Source organism: Lampetra fluviatilis, chromosome 53, assembly GCF_964198595.1.
Source record: "Lampetra fluviatilis chromosome 53, kcLamFluv1.1, whole genome shotgun sequence".
In the NCBI taxonomy this organism is placed as follows: Eukaryota; Metazoa; Chordata; class Hyperoartia; order Petromyzontiformes; family Petromyzontidae; genus Lampetra; species Lampetra fluviatilis.
In genome coordinates this window covers 2,363,826-2,380,937 of record NC_136327.1, presented here as the reverse complement: position 1 = coordinate 2,380,937, position 17,112 = coordinate 2,363,826, and the positions used below count along the sequence as shown (strand labels likewise).

The 17,112-nt window shown below is 47.2% G+C and overlaps 1 protein-coding gene across 2 annotated transcripts; it reads left to right on the top strand.

Moving 5' to 3' along the window:
- The first annotated feature begins 538 nt into the window (after positions 1-538).
- Positions 539-16,519, top strand: LOC144949285 (uncharacterized). Of its 2 annotated transcripts, none has more exons than XM_078879226.1 (9): positions 539-779; positions 3,753-3,861; positions 4,591-4,692; positions 6,131-6,281; positions 7,769-8,021; positions 9,363-9,584; positions 10,614-10,803; positions 12,017-12,147; positions 12,759-16,519. In XM_078879226.1, the coding sequence occupies exons 2-9, from the start codon at positions 3,753-3,755 to the stop codon at positions 15,411-15,413; spliced, it is 3,813 nt and encodes a 1,270-aa protein (XP_078735352.1). In that variant the 5' UTR covers positions 539-779; the 3' UTR covers positions 15,414-16,519. The 2 variants fall into 2 exon arrangements, with proteins under 2 accessions (XP_078735352.1, XP_078735351.1); XM_078879225.1 differs by lacking the exon at positions 539-779 and adding an exon at positions 1,349-1,484.
- Positions 16,520-17,112: the final 593 nt, after the last annotated feature.

Here is a 17,112-nt window from a genome sequence, read left to right as displayed (position 1 = left end):
GTGTATTCCGCAAATATGCCCGACTGTGAGGGCGGGCACAAGCCGGCGTGAGTAGGTTAAACGTTGAGTTTTATAAGGGCACCACGGGGTGACCAGCCCCTCCCCACCCAGCCCCACCCCTCCCACCCCCCACCCAGTCCCACCCTCCCCACCCAGCCCCACCCCTCCCATTTTTGTATGCACGACGGACGGACACAATAATCCCCTGTGGGCTGGTGTAACCAGGAGGTTCCTACCAGTATCAGTGCCCTACCCTATTACAGACCAATTCAGACCTTATGGGTCACCCCGTTAATCCCACAAAGTTACTCATGAATTACCCACGCGCCTCTTGAGATGAGGACCCTGGCCTCAAAGGTGCACCTAGCCTGGCACAACCAGCACGCGTGGCGAACTTGCCGCGCGCGGGCCCCCCACGTGACCGCGCACCCCTCCGCCCCGCCCCCATTAACCCTATGTGCACTACGGAATGTGAACGCCGGATTCTATCCACGCTAGGGAATGTGAGCGCCGCCGCTTCACATTCCCTAGAGCGGATGAGGGCCGAGCCCGCCGAGCGCGCGCGCGGATTGGCCCGCGGGGGCCACGTGACGCGCGGCCTGGCCAATCGCGCGCGCGAAGCCTCCCAAGCGCGTGAGGAAATGCAAAGAGGGGACGCGAGAGAGACGGACCGCGGCGGCCTCCATTATTAGCGTCCCTCGCTCTCCCCTCCTCGTCGTCCTTCACCTCATTCCGTCCGCGCGCGTCTCTTCTCCACGTCGCCCGCGCTCGAGAAAGCGGTGAGGAGAAGGAGGAGGCGGGAGGGAGGGAGGCGGCCCTCCCCCCCACGCGCGCGCGCGCGCCGCAGGCTCTCGCGGCGGTAATCGGCGCGGCGTGATGACGTCAGTTGAGTGCGAGGCGGCGCGCGCAGAGACACGAGGGGGGACGCGAGAGGGGCGACTTCGTGGGTCGCTAGGGGGGGGTGACTATGTGGGTGCCTGGAGGGGTGACTGCATGGGTGGCTAGAGGGGTGGCTAAGGGGGTGACTGGGGGGGTGACTACCTGGGTGACTACATGGGTGGCTAGAGGGGTGACTGGAGGGGTGCCTGGAGGGGTGACTAGAGGGGTGACTAAAGGGGTGGGTAGAAGGGTGACTGCATGGGTGACTGGAGGGTTGACTAGAGGGGTGACTACATGGATGGCTGGAGGGGTGACTAGAGGGGTGGCTACATGGGTGGCTGGGGGGGTGACTAGAGGGGTGACTACATGGGTGGCTGGGGGGTGACTACGTGGGTTACTCCGTGGGTGGCTGGGGGGTGACTACATGAGTAACTGGAGGGGTGACTACATGGGTGACTGCATGGGTGGCTGGGGGGGTGACTGCATGGGTGGGTAGAAGGGTGACTAGAGGGTGACTACAGGGGTGACGAGGGGTGACTACATGGGTGCCTGGATGGAAAAACACGCCAGAAGACTAGATGGGAGACCACATGGGTGCTAAATGGGTGAGCAAAGAGACTAGATGCGTCACGAGAGGAGAGATTTTACTGGTAGGAACCACCTGGTTCCACCAGCCCACAGGGGATTATTGTGTCCGTCCGTCGTGCATCCAAAAATGGGAGGGGCTGGGTGGGGAGGGGCTTGGTGGGGAGGGGAGAGTGGGGCTGGGTGGGAGGGGTGGGGCTGGGCTGGTCACCCCGTGGTGCCCTTATAAAACTCAACGTTTAACCTACTCACGCCGGCTTGTGCCCGCCCTCACAGTCGGGCATATTTGCGGAATACACCACGCCGCCGTTGACCCTGGCCATTGAGCGAGCAACCCAACGTTCCTCCTACCAGCTCCCTCCGCAGGAATGTTTCCGCAATTTATTTTTGCAAATTCTGCCCCAAGTTCGACAAAGTTGTGGAGTCACTCGGCGGAGTCTGGGTGTTTTTACGCTCGTGGCGATCGTCAAATCCATCGCGTCTCATCTCAGACGATTGATGTGGGGACCCACTGTGGCAGCTGCCTTTGGGGTCACTAGGTGGCTCCAGCACCTGGCTTGCAAGCGGCCATGAATCTGCCAGTAGGGGGAAAATCGTGCCCTATAATCCCAAATGAGCGATTTGCTGAGTCGTTTTTCGAATGTGGCAAATTTGCACCACGACGAATGGCTTACTGTTTGCAAATTACATCATGGAATCTTTAACGTGGACTGAAGAAAATGGCGACAAGCATTTTGTGGTTAATACCCCCACAGTAATGGCCAGGCCTGCCTGCCGAGTTCGAATCGTGTTATCGCGATGGTCGCGGTTATCACAACGGAAGTCGTGAATTTAAAGTTTTAAGTGCCTGTAGGAACGTTACATTAGGTGTCGCCTTAATTTCCGTACGACATGCGCTGAAAATACAAATCCGTACGTACGGAAAATAATGTGGGGGGGCTCATGGCAAAGAGGACGGAGAGTGGCATAGGGCTCCTGTGCAAAACCGGCACACCAAATGTACAAACAATGAAGATGGCCCAACCTTCCGTTAGAAGACTACAAAGTTTGGAAAATTATTGCCACGTTCAATATCTGCTTTTATTTCCATCTGGGTTTTGTGGTAAATCCTCGCTTAACGCGTGTTCACACTATAACGCATTTTCACTAAAGCGCGGTTCTTCCATTTGGGGAATACTTTTCGCGCAACGTATGTTAAACTTCTTTTGCACGGTACGTAGCCAACTGTGTCAGTCGTAGGTGCGACAATGTAGCATGCGCACCGTTATAACGCGTAACACGCACCTTTACAACACAAAAGGCCCATCGTTATAACGCGGTTACTGAGCGGTCGACGACATTCTACAGGTAGTCCCCGACTTACGATGGAGATGCGTTACGACGACCCCATCGTAAGTCGAAGATGGTCTAGCCTACCCAGGAGTCTTAAAGAATGGTGATAATTTAGCAAAATAGAGCAATCTACAGTACCGTAGTGTATAAACTATATGCGTCCAGTACATCCCGGCAGCGTCCCAACGTACAGTATCGTACCTCGTACGCTGCTGCGTTTGCCTGCCGCGCGAAATGAAAAATATTTTACTATTTTGTCATATCGCCATCGTAAGATCGAAATATCGTAAGTCGGGGACTACCTGCACTTTCTTGAGCTTGGCGGCTGAGCTGTATGATACGGTCCCGCCATCTCACCGTGCGTGTGCGTACATCATATCTCACCAAACTTTATCCGTTAAATTATTTACTGGAAAATGTTTTCGCTTGACACGAAACTTTTTTAGGAACGTATGTACTGTGTTAAACAAGGACTTGCTGTCGTTTCCTGCGCCTCCATGCATGGCACTATTTCTACAATGGAATTTTGAGATGCGATTTGCGTGCTTAACACAACGTGCAAATTAAACGTCGTTTAACGACTTGCAATAGATTTTTGGATTTGGCAACATTTCTGTCGCGAGATCATCCTCCACCCAACAGCCAAATTAATTGTCATGTGTACAGGTGTTGAACGCGCCAATTATTTTCGGCTCACCGGTAAGTCGAACAATTCTCTCAAACATCATTTGGATATGATGTTTCACTTGCAAATACACGACGTATCTTCAGGAAAGTCGCCCAACCCTAAAATCCAGGAAGTCAAAATAACATCCAGGAAGTCAGAAGGAATCCAGAATGATGACTTCCTGGGTTTTAGGAAACAGCTGAAAAAGCCCACGTGTTAAATCACTGTCACATTACCGTTTCAAGTTTCTCCAGCTTGTGTCGTGTTAATCGTGGCCATTGTTCCTTAGATGGCGTGGGCTGCGCATGAGGTTCCCACGCACTTCCGCTACATCCTGGACAAACTCAACGAGCAGCGGCAGCACGAACACTTCACAGACATCACCCTCATTGTCTCTGGTGAGACTCGCACTCCCCAATCATCATTCTAGGGCAACTGTCGCCGGAAAATGTCCCTGGCAATGGGTCCCGCAGCATTTTTTAATTGTCAAAATCCCGTTGCCAAAAAAAATCTGAACGGATCTAATTATAACTTACGCTATTGGCCAACTGGGACAGCAGCTTCGATTCGGATAACAGAGAGGTCACGTGACTGTCTGATGTCTGGCTGTCTTCATTTGAATTAATGTCGGCTTCAATTTGAGTGGGATCCGGACTTTTGGAACCTGTAATTGATTCTAAAATGGTTACCTGTTTATTGGTTGTTAAATAACCTTAATTCTTGCATATATTTACCTGTGCCTATATGCCTGTATGCCTGTGTGTGTGTGTGTAGCGGTTAGTGTGTTGCACTACAAACCCGGTGACTCGAGTTCGACTCCCCCCACTCATGGCCAACACCAGTGATGATTATCTGAATAGGTCATGTGCCTCCCCTCGGTCGACTAAACCTCAAATAAGTGCTCAGTACCGGTGTGTAAACATCACCACTGGGAAGACAAAGGCGGTCGAGCATGGTGTTGGCCACCCACCCCCTCATGTTCCCTGCTGGCTTTTGTAGGTGCTCGCGAACAGCACTTGCCCCAACAGTCTGTTAAGGCTATACGGGGGTCTTTGTTGTTGTATATATACGTGCACTTGAAAATTATCTATTTGCATTCCTACGTGTGTGTGCGCGTGTGTGTACAGGGCAGCAGTTTCGAGCTCACAGAGCGGTTCTGGCTGCAAGCAGTAACTTTTTCCACACGTTCTTCCAGGACTTCCACAACGAGCCACTTGTCGAGATTGAGGGTGAGAATGTGCCCATGACACCCACGTAACAGTTGACGTGGGGCGGTAACGTTGAGTATTTGCAATCGTGTCGAACATATACAAAAGCCTTGAAAACAAATAGGCTCCTGGATAAGTGTGCAAGTCACGGATCTAAACCGGATGTATCGGCTTTTGTATCCTTTATTTAACGAGGAGATGAACCATACCCATTTGAACACGTAAAACGTTGCCTGTTCTACAAGGTGCGACCAAAGTAGATGAATTCAGTGTGCTGATCTTTTGGAGGGACGCTTTGTTTAAGTTTCATTTACCGACTTTTATATGGCCCAGCAGTAACACGTGTTTGCCGCTTGTTGCAAAAGTACCGCAGTTGGAATCTGGCAGGCCCGCGCTATGTAATTACTGCGGTTTGTACTCACCTAAACTTAACTGCACACCGTCTGCGTCGCTTGGAGCGGATGTTAAAGACCCATTTACATAATTGGAAATTGGTCGGCCATCATGTGCTTGGCGTCAAGGTCCGAATTTTCCAAATTCGAAAAGCTACGCTGGAAAATCGCTCAGTTGGGACTGCACACGGCAATTATCGCCCCCTACTGGCAGACTAATTCCCGTCGCCAAGCCGAATGTTCTCAACTTTTGTGGCGTGCAGGGACATCTGCCAATAGAGGGATCTGCGTTCTGATATATTTTGTAACGTCATAGAGCATGATGCAAATATCTGTTAATTCATTTAAAAATATATGTTTGTGTTGTGAAACCTTCCTTCACCCGACTTAGCCAAAAGAATGTAACTGTCAAATGTAGAAACGTTTAATGCACCAATTTTGATTGTTTCTTCTCTCCAGTAAGTTTGAGATCAATTCACAAAGTCATATTTGGTTATTATACACGACGTTTCGCTTGAAACTATGTAGAGCAATCTTTAGATCAGAGACCAGGAATTCAGGATAGAATCATGGAAGTTCGACAAATTGTGTCTGAATGACGCTTGTAAACGTGATGATTGTATTTGTTTGGCTATGTCGGGTGGTGGAGGGTTTCACAATAAACATTTGGCTAGATTGTTGTGGCCTAACCAAAAAAGTAATTACCAATTTGGTTAGTGATGATGTACAGGGAGATGGAATTGAATCGGCGACCTCGGCTAAAAAGGCAAATTCGCTTTGTTTATTGCTTGACATTTCTCTTTGTGTGGTGAAATGGTAACTATTTTTTTTTATTCTGTTACTGGTTATTCAGAATTATGACAATAACGATTAATAAGTGACGGGATATTGCTGTAGCCTGTACGGTAAAAAAAAAATCAGTGTACCGTTCATGTGTCTTTATATAGCTTGCGCGATAAAGTGCACGGTTCACTCCATTTAGCAAGAACTAAAAAAGCACTGCGGCAGTGAGAGAGGACATTGTGGTATCGACTCTGCGCTTTGATGTTATGCGCGCGTGGGTGCAGGCGTAAGCGTGGAGGCGTTTCGCCACCTGTTGGAGTTCACGTACGCGGCGCGTTTCGCTGTTGAGGGCATGAACCCAGCGAGCTTGGCCAACGTTCTGAAGGCAGCGAAGTACCTGCAGATGGAGGAGGCGATACGGACGCTCACGGCCAGGTATGGGTTTCAAAATGAGCACGGTTGGCTACGTAGGGTACTAAAGAAGTTAAAGATACGTACAAAATAACTGCGTTCGTAACCGTGACTCAACATGTAGATTTTCACAGACAGTAGTATGATTCGTAATATATTTTTGGGTGAGGCCCCAATGATCTGGCCAAATTTCTGTCCCATGAGCCTTCGCTACCCAACATGAGCAAACAAATTTTGATTTAAAGCTTTCGTGACTGCAGGGATTCATATTCTTGGTTCTTTCGGTAAAGTCACGTAGAAGGGAAATAATAAAATATTGATTAATATTAATATTATTTTATTATTTCCCTTCTACACGACTTTACTGAAAGAACCAAGAATATGAGCAAACAAGTAAAGTGCTTGCCCTGTTTCCTCCTGTAAAGGTTTCCTGGCCCGTGTAAGAAGTTGGGTATGTGGGATGCGACTTAACAAAGGAATTTCGCCATGATGATGACTTGTTGTTGTTTGTACCTTTTTTTTTGTGTCATTTATTGACTTGATATTTTTATCTTAAGAGTTTTCATTTGCTTGGTAGTTCCTATAAAAAGGAATTAGCCCTTATATATAATTAATCTACAGCATTCTGGGATGCAATTATCATGGATGATGCTATACAACATTAAATAATTGTTAAATAGTTGTCAGGACACCTATTTACGACCTGGGTAAGATGGCACAGTTATTCTTCTAGACTTGATTCCGACTATGAGAATCGGTTTTTCCCCTTTTTTCTGGGAACAAAACAGGTGTTAAGATGTTAAAACACCAAACTGAAACCTTTTACAAGGAATCATGCCTGCATTAACCACAATACTTGTGGTCAGATTGCAAACACAAAACATACTCTGATGATATATGCCTTGAAACTGATTGGTCCACACCAGAGACAGTCCCAATCGGTTCTAAACACAATGCATACATTATCAGAGTATGTTATTGAAAGTGAATCTCATAAATAAATAATTATACGCAGCAACAAAGTGTATTTGGTGTCTTTATTTATTTCTTCAGCACTTGAGACAAAAGGTAAATCTAATTTATGCTTCTACATTATGGTAAAATATACATTTCTCAGTGATTTTCCAGATATTGTATCGAATTCCAATTTATTTCAACCCCAGCGACCGAAAGCAGAATAAAGTATCGGAGCAGTGAATTTGCACAAATTGAAGGTCACTTATGAAGAAAAATTCTAATTAAAAGCTAGTTTTAAAAAGTTAGTTTTTATATGTATTTCTAAAAGTGCTTAATGATTCTGAAGTCCTCAGATCCCCTGGCAGGCTGTTCCACAGGCAAGGACCGCAAACACTAAAAGCCGCTTCTCCCGTAGGTTCTTAGTCCTGGCCTTTGAGACGACTAAAACACCAGTACCAGAGGATCTGAGGGATCTTGTTGGTTCATATCTTAAAAGCATGGGTGACACGTATACAGGAGCCAGACTTGCATCGCTCATCCGCTGTGCCTTGCAGGCAGAAAACTTCCAAGCAGACGAGTGCGAAAAAGTCAACGGAACACCGGAAAGTCTTCGACACTCATAAGGTCGTGACAGAAACGCTGCCGGAGTTGCCCAACCCGGAGAGTGCCAAGAATCCACAGCAAGGGAATACTCCGAAGCAGGCGACCGAGGCGATCGGTGGCGGGGGCGAGGGGGGATCGGCCCTGGCTCTGCTCGCTGACATCACAAGCAAATATGAGCAGGAGCAGGTGGGGGAGGATTCGCAGGTGAGCACTCGCCAATCGATTTGCCTCCTCGCCGAGTACACCCACGGCACCTCCAGTGGTTGATAATCGTGACAGTTTAGTACGTTCGGAGGAATTCTCCACAAATCTGGCCGATCGGCTGTTTGAAGCTGGTTGTTGTAATCACCGGCGAAACGTCGCAGTACTCGAATTGTAAATATTGTGGGTTTACTCTCCAACACAATGGTGTGCTGAACTAGTAACTAATTGGCACTTTTTTTTTACATGACAAACATTACTAATTGGGTGTGTCGGATGGTGGTGGGTTTTACGACACATTTATATTGTCATGATCTAACCCAAAAAACCTTTATTATGGTTTATACATTTGGTATTCGTGCCGTTCCGTTTGAGACGAGGCTCAAAAGAAAGCTGTCTCTGGTGTGGACCAATCAGTTTCAAGGACAATGCATATATTATCAGAGTGTTTTTGGTTTGCATTCTGACCACAAGCATTGTGGTTAATGCAGACATGATTCCTTGTATAAGGTTTCAGTTTGGTGTTTTAACATCTTAACACCTGTTTTGTTGCCAGAAAAAAAGGGGAAAAACCTATTATCTTAAAGTGCTATGTTTCACATAGTCTGCAGTAGTTTCAGAGTAAGGGGCTTTGCAAAATCTAAATTGTAGGTTAAACAATTCTAATTTGGACCATAACGCCGGCAACACAAGTGTTGTATCATGGAATTTTTTCACGCCTACTTAGAAGCAAACCACTTATTTTATACTTAATACCCCGGCAGTATTAACCAGGGCGGCTTGCAGGGTTCAAACGAAGAACCTCTGCAGCAAGTGTCGAATGCACTACCGCTGTGCCATACATGAATCATTATTGCTATTATTTAAGTCCGTGATTGATTTATCCCGTTGAAGTTCTGATAATACATTATTAAGTTAATGCTGTTTTTTCAACAACAACCCTATCTGCTATACATTTCCACGTGATAAGCCACTTCATTGAGTTTTCATTTGTGGCCAGGTCGCTTCTGAAAAATAAGCTAATAGCTCAGTGCGCTTTACCTAGTAAAATAAACATTTGTTTTCGTGATTTGCTACCATTCCTATACTTGGCACTTTTATCGTGTTTTTGTACTGTTTGTTGTGGCAATTTTCTTACACGCCCCTACTGGACATCTGTGAAAAAGAGCTTTATAGCTCAACGGATTCCTCCTGCAGTATAAATAAATTAATATTATAATTAATCATCCTAAGGTGTACCTACTGGACATCTGTAAACCGAAATAAAAAGAGCTTAATAGCTCATCGGATTCCTACAGGATAAATGCAGATTCTGATTCTGTGTATCTCACCTTTTTTTGCCAGTGTCCGGCCATGGAGCTGGAGCTGACGGAGGATTGCCTGGAAGGAGCGCTAGTGGAGAGGGGCGGGGTGGAGGTAGAAGTGAGCTCCACAAGCGAAGTACCCCCACCTCCGCCACCTCAGGAGAGACTCTTCTGCTGCAAGTACTGCAGCCGCTCCTTCCGCATGTACTACCATTTCCGGGAGCACCTGCGCACTCACGCGGGACCCAAGTTCACCTGCAAGGTGAGCCAACGCACGCGATCCGAGTGCCTCTCACCACGCGCGCAGTGTGCACCATGCCAGCGTCGTCGGCATACGTTGAGAAACTCATTCGCCTTGAAAATGCGTGCAGGCTCGTCTGAGAAAGATGACAATGGGGGGGTGGGCATCTCGGAGCACTTGACACGTATAACACTGGTCAACACACTTTTTCTGGCATAAGGTATTCCAACGGTTTTAAGGTAATTTTGGGGTGCTGATTCCAAATCTGGCATCAGTTTTTGTCTATCACATCAGGTTTTTGAGATATCAAATATTGCATTTTCAATTAAAACTGCAGAAGAAAAATATTAAATAAATGTGGATATGTACATAAAATTATATTATAAACACACTATCCTAAAAATACAGCACCATATTTTAACACTAAAGCAGTCACTGACTCGCAACAACTTGCATTCATAAGTGACAGAGTTAATTTCGGGTAAAATCAATGAAAATGGGGTATGCCGATAGCATAAAAATGAGATGTGATAGAGCAAATCTGAGATCAGATTTGGAATCTGCACCCTGAAATTAGTCTAAAACAGCTGCAAAAGTCCAGGCCAAAATTTGTTTTTTGTTGACCAGTGTATAATCAGCGACATGAGTCACATTTTCGTCTCGAACATTTGAAAGGGTGCCCCCCCAGTGGCAGCTTTCCCTGCACGGCGCAAGGTGACTCATCACCTGGCCTGAAAGCGGTCCTGAGTCTGCAAGTAGGGAGCGTTGATTGCATTGTCCTTCTCGCGTGTAAATCACTCGTGAGATGCCCCAGCATAAAAGGCGCTGTATAAAAAATCATCACCGTTATTCTGTTGGGAAATTCAATACAAGCTTCACGTATTAGACTTGATAAGAGATCAGATGACTGCCTTCACGTTGCGCTTGCGATGGGCTGCAAGTTATTTTCCCCCATGGCGCACACACAGTATTCTAAACAGCTCCCGTTCGCATGGCGTGTGATGTTTTCCGTGTCCGCGTGTGTGTGTGCGCGTGCGCGCGCCTGCTCAGGACTGCGGTAAGAAGTACACGCGCGAGCGTGCGTGGAAGCAGCACGTGGCGTGTCACCACAAAGAGGATGAGGACGAGGCGAGTGGAGACGCGGGCGCGCAAAACTCCAACATCATACGCACCTGCATCTACTGCAACAAGATCTTCCGCCATCAGGGGCACTTCAAGGAGCATTTGAGAAAGCACACGGGTGAGATCATCTTAACGCAGTTGCCGGGACGACACGTCGGTTACGAGTGCTGGCGTGCTATTGGGACCTGTTCTTGTGTCGGCTGCTGATCGTTTAAATCGTACCAGGACGCATGCCAACTGTTTTTAGCTGTGTTTATTGGTTTAGGTTGAAGTTAGGAAAAGACCAGAAAGGTTGGACAGGAGACGTGCCGAAGAAGACTGAAGTTGAAACCACGGAGCTGTTTAGCTTTTTATTTGATCACAGTTGCTGATGAGGCCCAAATGACATGAATGTCAAGCGGTTAGCAACAAACGGCACGATCAAAGTTCGAAGAGATGTGAGTTAAGAGGTTTCTTAAATTGAGCAAGGTTATTGGAAGAAGTTTGGGAAAAAATGCGACGATGGGAGGGAATTCCAAAGTGGAGCAGTACCAGAAGGAAGAAGCGGAAATAGAGTTTTTAAGCCGTACAGTGTGGTGGGTAAACACGTGTGAAGGAGAGCTGAAAGAGGTTCAACATACACACGTACATTGTGGATGAGATGGTCTGGTCGACCCAGTCGTCAACATGGGCGGAGGAATTAATGAGTGCCGTTCAGTGAACCAGTAGGAGTATCGAATTTTTCAAATGCACCTTTAAAGAAACATAGCCCAAGAAAACTAAATTTTCACGCGTATAAGCATTTGAAAACGAGCCAATTATTATTGTGTCAACTCACCGTAGGTTGAAAAACAAGTCTCACAACCAGATGTAACGATCAGTTACAACGTTTTGCTTTTAACTGCGTCAAGCATCTTCAGGATAAGATCGATGAAGTCAGAATAAGTATCTTACTTGACTCGGATTCTTAAATCTGCGTCATGACATCAAAACAATAAAAGAAATAACTAGATATGAACCATTACAAATGCTTCTATTTAGTGAGCTAAAACAATAACAGGTTTACTAGTTACACATGGAAATTTAATTTGTTTCACTTTGTCCGGTGGTGGAGGTTTCCTTCGACACACATTCAGCCAGATCATTACGTGGCCTAACCCAGCAAATAATCATGAATCATACTGGCCGCAAAAAAAGAAACTACTCGTTAAGAATATCGTAGTTAAATGTACGTGTGTTGAACTTCTTTCGCGCCGTACATGGCCAACCATGCTAATTGGAGGTGCTAAAATGTGTTGGGAGTGTTTCATCCGCGAGCCGTTGTCTCTTTGTCACCGTGTCGGGGGCTGCAGGCGAGAAGCCGTTCGAGTGCCCAAACTGCCCCAAGCAGTTTGGCCGGAAGGGCACTCTGAAGACGCACTTGCAGGCTTGCTCCTCGGCCTCTGGTGCCAAGAAGGGCCGCCGGAAGGTGTACGAGTGCCAGGTGCGAAGATGCCCTCTGCGCAACGGGCGCCGCGATGGGCGCCGTACCGCGAGCTTGATTGGTGGCAGGGTTAAAACGGGGAGAAACTACTGGGCCGGATGGTGTAACTGCAGACACCCATCAAAGATCCGGGACTCGTTGCTCGAACAAAATTAGCGGGCCTCTTCACAATGATTTTTACGTCGATATGAAGTACCTAAATCACGGAAAGATGCCGCAAATCATTCTTCGCTTCATGAAGAAAGATAAAACCAACTTGAATAATTACAGCTCCATGAGCCTTCTTATGACACGTATATAATTTGTGGAAATTCTTAAATGAATGTGAAACTGATGTGGGTGGATGTGTGTGTGTTTGTGGGGAGCAGTAGTGTAGCGGTTAGCACGCTGCACTACGAACCCGGCGACCCGAGTTTGATTCCCGCTCAAGGCCAACACCAGTGACGATTATCTGAACAGGTCCTGGGCCTCCCCTAGGTCGACTCAGCCTCAAATGAGTACCTGGTGCGATGTGTCAACATCGTCACTAACAGCACTTGCCCCAACAGTCTGTTAAGGCTATACGGGGGATCTTTTTCTTTGTGTGTGTGTGTGTTTGTTTGTTTGAGCAGATTTGCACGAGGTCATTCCAACAGTGGGAGAAGTTCAAAGAGCACCTGACGGAGCACATGGGAGAACGCCCGAACCACTGCCTAACATGCGACCACTGGTTCACGCGGCCTGACGAACTGCAGCGACACATGGACGACGTGCACAGCACAGGTCTGCTCTCCACTGAATTGCACACTCTCAACATCATCACGGTGGACATACAAGTGCCAGACTTGCAGCACGCAGACACAAAAACACCGGGCATGAAGTACGAGCAAACTTCTGAACCGCACACACAGCATATTGATACACCCACACCGCACACACAATATGTGACCGTGCAGAAAACAGAGGAGACATCCACTGCACACACACAATATGTGACCGTGCAGAAAACAGAGGAGACATCCACTGCACACACACAATATGTGACCGTGCAGAAAACGGAGGAGATGCCCACTGCACACACACAATATGTGACTGTGCAGCAAACGGGGGAGACACCCACTGCACACACACAATATGTGACAGTGCAGCAAACGGAGGAGACACCCACTGCACACACACAATATGTGACAGTGCAGCAAACGGAGGAGACACCCACTGCACACACACAATATGTGACAGTGCAGCAAACGGAGGAGACACCCACTGCACACACACAATATGTGACAGTGCAGCAAACGGAGGAGACACCCACTGCACACACACAATATGTGACAGTGCAGCAAACGGAGGAGACACCCACTGCACACACACAATATGTGACTGTGCAGCAAACGGAGGAGACACCCACTGCACACACACAATATGTGACAGTGCAGCAAACGGAAGAGGCACCCACTGCACACACACAATATGTGAGTGTGCAGCAAACGGAGGAGACACCCACTGCACACACACAATATGTGAGTGTGCAGCAAACGGAGGAGACACCCACTGCACACACACAATATGTGAGTGTGCAGCAAACGGAGGAGACACCCACTGCACACACACAATATGTGACCGTGCAGCAAACGGAGGAGACACCCACTGCACACACACAATATGTGACCGTGCAGCAAACGGAAGAGACACCCACTGCACACACACAATATGTGACTGTGCAGCAAACGGAGGAGACACCCACTGCACACACACAATATGTGACCGTGCAGCAAACGGAGGAGACACCCACTGCACACACACAATATGTGACAGTGCAGCAAACGGAAGAGGCACCCACTGCACACACACAATATGTGACAGTGCAGCAAACAGAGGAGACACCCACTGCACACACACAATATGTGACAGTGCAGCAAACGGAAGAGGCACCCACTGCACACACACAATATGTGACAGTGCAGCAAACGGAGGAGACACCCACTGCACACACACAATATGTGACAGTGCAGCAAACAGAGGAGACACCCACTGCACACACACAATATGTGACTGTGCAGCAAACGGAGGAGACACCCACTGCACACACACAATATGTGAGTGTGCAGCAAACGGAGGAGACACCCACTGCACACACACAATATGTGACTGTGGAGCAAACAGAAGAGACACCCACTGCACACACACAATATGTGATTGTGCAGCAAACAGAGGAGGCACCCAATGCACACACACAATATGTGACAGTGCAGCAATCAGAGGAGACACCTCCAGAACACACACAATATGTGAGTGTGGAGCATGCCGAGGAGATGCATACGGCATACGTACAATATGAGACTGTGCAGCATGCAGATGAAACACCGACAGCCGACACGCAACATATAGACACGCACACGTCAGATGCTCAGGACATTGAGAGAGGCACGCAAGAAACGCTATTTGTGGACACGCACGTGGGCACGTTTGCACCAGAAACGGCTACCACAGAAGCACAACACATGGGCGTACCCATACAAGACGCACAACACATGGATACGCAACATTTGGACATGCAACAGGTGTACACTCATATGGATATCGGATTATCAGACTCGCAGCACATGGATATACAGCAGGTAGACGCACAGCATCTTGACATACAGCAGATGGACACCTCGACACCAGACACACATGTGTACATACTAATACCTAGCACACAACACATGGAGACCTCGACTACTGACACACAACACATGACCATACAGCATGTGAATATTCCTATGGAAGATGCCCAGTATGTCGATATTGACACAGAAGGTGCAGAACACATGGTTATACAGCATGAGGACTTAACAGACACACAGTCTATGGACATCGTCACATCAGGAACACAACATTTGGACGCACAAGAGATGGATATACGACACATGGACATATCAGGCACACAATATGTAGAGATACCCACATCGGAAACACAGTATGTGCAAATACCCAGCACAGACACAGAGTACGTGGAAATACCCTCAATGGAAACGCAGTACGTGGAAATACCTACGACGGATGCACAATACGTGGCGACGCAAACCACAGTCGACGCGCAAGCGCTGAGCGAGCACTTGCAGACCTCCCACGCCGATGTAACTCAGCTCGCCACGTTTCACGCCGAGTCGGAGGGAAACATCGCCGCGTTCTCAATCCCACCCCTCCAGGAAACGGCACATGCCTCGGCCCCCTGTACACCGTGCCCCGGCACGGCCGAGTCACACGCTCACGCAACAGCAGGCTCGCAGAACGGACAGCAATAATTGATGTGGGGGGGTGCACATCAAGTTAATTCAACTTGCCAGTTTCCTTTCTCATTCCTGAACGTCATTGATTGGGCGCATGCCACCGTGGCTTTTAACAGTTGTTATGGCCATGGCGCATTGAAAGCATGCACACACGACAATTTAATTTGTTTGGCCATAGCGGGTGTTTAACATGTAGGCTTTCTCGACCAATATAAATGTGTCTTTAAACCCGCCACCACCCGACACAGCCAATTAGTAAGGTTTGTCACGTTAACAAAACAATTTAGTAATGAATTGGCATGTTTTTTTTACGCGACAAACCTTACGAATTGGCTGTCAAGTGGTTGCGGGTTTAACGACACATTTATATTTACGCGATATAACAAAAAAAAAAACTCTGTTATGAACACAAGTTTGGTCGGATCGTTTACATGGCCTAACCAACAAAAATGTATTAATGACGTGGTAGTGACACGACAACACAATTCGCAACGTCAGTCATTTCGGAACAAGGGTAGAAATTGTTTAGAAGCTTGCGTTAAGGTGACGTACTGCTCTTGCATAGACCGTCAATAAAAGACACTTGCACAAGGCTCGCATACCTCACGTTGTAAATATGCATCTGAGTGGACACTGATGGCAGAACAGGTGGTGGGAATCTGCATTGGTGGTGAAATTAGAGGCATTTACAGTCCACGAATGATTGCTTAACATCGTCACCTGAATTAAGACAGCACACAGTCTCATCCGCAAGGCATGGCCTGTTTAATGTAACACCACCAAACATCAAATACTTGACATACACCGTCCACGTCATGGTGCCTAAGCGTTGAATTGCCGCAATGAAAAAATTGCGCGATATTTTTTTGTATTTGTAATTCGCTGACAACGCAAACGCTTTCTCAGTTATTGAAAGACAAGCTTCTTTTGACTTTCGAATTCCAGAGGACAGATTATATCTTCCAATTGTACGTTTCAAATAAAAATGTTGGTTTTGTTTACTGATGGTTTATTATGCTTTCAATTGTATCTGCTTTCCTTATGCTATGATTTAGGATTATATGCTAAGCATGTGTCTTTGTAATGCTTTATAAACACTTGTACATATACATGCAACCTATTAAATGACACCGAAAAAACAAAGAGTCGCTTAGCATACTGTTGCATTACATTGGCATTGTGTACAATATAAACAAGAAACAGCCCCAAGCCTTCACATATCTGTCCCACCACACACAAGTGACCTTCATACAACTCGTCAGCCACACAACCTTCTGGAAGCGCAGCATTCCAGCGCCATTTGAGCAAAGTGGACCATTTTCGACATTAAGTTAAAACAATATAATTTTGTGTGTGGAGGGACTGATATTGGAAGGAGGCAAATTGCTTTTGTTTTTCATTAGCTCGCACCTTCGATGAGCACGGTTGGCTACGTACGTATCCTGCATGGGGGATCGACTCAGCCCATAATCCCTCCGGGGTGATAATATAGCAAACAATTTGTGGGGAGTTCAACGGTGGTTGGCTATCCTTTATAGAAAAAAGACTAGCCTCGTCATGGGAATGTGGAATTTCCACCACTGGCTCTGCATGACTTTACCCACAGCAGTTGATGTATGTGCTCATTTATTTATTCAAGGGACGCCACGGTGATGAGATGTTAAGTACTTCGCCTGGTATGCAGGAGATCGGGGGTTAGATACCGACCCTGACA